Source organism: Austrofundulus limnaeus, unplaced genomic scaffold (assembly GCF_001266775.1).
Source record: "Austrofundulus limnaeus strain Quisiro unplaced genomic scaffold, Austrofundulus_limnaeus-1.0 Scaffold424, whole genome shotgun sequence".
NCBI lineage: Eukaryota > Metazoa > Chordata > Actinopteri > Cyprinodontiformes > Rivulidae > Austrofundulus > Austrofundulus limnaeus.
Window position 1 is genome coordinate 305,527 of NW_013952826.1, and position 1,922 is coordinate 307,448.

Consider the following 1,922-nt stretch of genomic DNA (forward strand, 5'->3'; position numbering starts at 1 on the left):
ATTTAAGACATTTAAGGCTAATTAAGGCCTTGTTTTTGGTTTGATTAATTCAATTACCTTTAAGACATTTTAATGCTCCGCAACAACCCTGTTTAAGACCACTAGTTTTTATCCATATCTAACTACAGCAGAAACCTTCTTAGCTGTCAGTTTTAAACAACTTAATTTCTGCACATCCTCTAACAACCCTAAATCTGGAGTTTTAGGACCCACAGTGGGGTCTTAACCCCTGTAGATGAAACCTTAAAGTGACATTAATGTTTTGTAAGAAAAGTGAATGAATTTTTGGAAAGACATTATTAAAATATTACAAAACAAGTTTCACGTTGCTCAGACGGACAGTTGTTGAGATATTTCCATGTGAAATAACAGGAAGTGATGTCAGAGGATACGGTCTGCATGTGAATATTTAAAAAAATAATTTTTACCAATTATTTTAGTATTTGAGATGAATTACAGCCATCCTATGTACGATGTGTTGATATTTTTAAGACTTCTGAAAGATTGATTTAAGACATTTTAAGGCTAATTAAGGCCTTATTTTTGGTTTGATTAATTCAAGGCTTTTTAAGACTTTTTAAGGATGTGCAGGAGCCTGTCAGTCAGAGGAGCACAGAACAACGTCAGCCTGTGAGGGAGGAAGGTTTCAGCTCCTGCCTCTTTGAAAGCAGCCAAACACTCGCTGTTGCACAGAGTTTTGCTGCCGTCGTCCATCTTCAGCAGCAGCGGTTTGCTGTGGCAGAAGGAGCCGCAGCTGGCGCAGCCCGCCATGCTCAGGTTGTTGACGGTGCGGAAGCGGTTGAAGCAGGCGTCGCTGCACATCCTGTGGACGGCACCGCTCAGGACCACCTCGTGTTTGCTCTGCGGGGGGAGGAGGAAAGGGTCACGTGAATGAGGGGGACTCTGGAGGTCCTTCAGGTTCACCCTGAGGCTGGGGTTACTCACCGTGCTGACTCTGGAGCACATGCTGCACACCGACTGGGTCTGAGGGGCTTTGGTGGGACCGGCCGAGGCCTTGAAGCTGACCGCCTGTTTCTTGTAGTTGAAGGAGGTCAGGCAGCTCTGGCTGCAGAAATCCTTCAGGACTCCTTTAGCATCTGGAGCCGTGATGGTATCCTGAGCCCGCAGTATCAACCTGAGCAGAAACAGAGTCAGAGAGCAGGACCAGGACTCTGGACCACAGCAGATTCTGTGTGCAGACTTACTTCTGGCAGCTGCTGCAGACCTTACTGATGGTTTTCCCGGCCGGCAGCGAGGTGGTGAGGCAGGCAGTGGAGCAGAACAGAGCTGCAGAGCCTTTCCTCTGGTAGGCCGTCTGTCCTTTCAGCAGGTTCTTCTTGCAGAAGGAGCAGGACATGTGCAGCGTGGGCGAGTCCACGCCGGACTGAGACAGACTGTCAGAGGCTGGGGTCACAGAGTAGACCGAGCCGATCTGCAGGTCCTCCTGAAAACAACAGCAGGAGGAAGTGACCTTCATCACCTGTTCTTTATGGTTTAATGTATTTCTTCATGTATAATACGACCTCATGTATAATACTATCTCATGTATAATACGACCTCATGTATAACACGACCTCATGTACAATATGATCTCATGTATAATACAACCTCATGTATAATACGACCTCACGTATAATACTACGACCTCACGTATAATACTACGACCTCACGTATAATACTACGACCTCACGTATAATACTACGACCTCACGTATAATACTACGACCTCACGTATAATACAATCTCACGTATAATACTACGATCTCTCACGTATAATACGACGATCTCTCACGTATAATACGACGATCTCACGTATAATACGACGATCTCACGTATAATACGACCATCTCACGTATAATACGATCATCTCACGTATAATACGATCATCTCACGTATAATACGATCATCTCACGTATAATACGA

The 1,922-nt window shown here is 45.2% G+C and overlaps 1 protein-coding gene across 1 annotated transcript in view; it reads right to left on the minus strand.

Annotated features, from left to right (window-relative positions):
- zmym4.1 (zinc finger MYM-type containing 4, tandem duplicate 1) overlaps nt 1-1,922 on the minus strand; it is a gene marked incomplete in the record, with an annotated part of 22,861 nt that overhangs the window by 14,885 nt on the left and 6,054 nt on the right. The window contains 3 exon segments of the mRNA XM_014024466.1: nt 658-861; nt 946-1,135; nt 1,206-1,444. Coding sequence (XP_013879920.1) covers nt 658-861; nt 946-1,135; nt 1,206-1,444 — 633 coding nt within the window.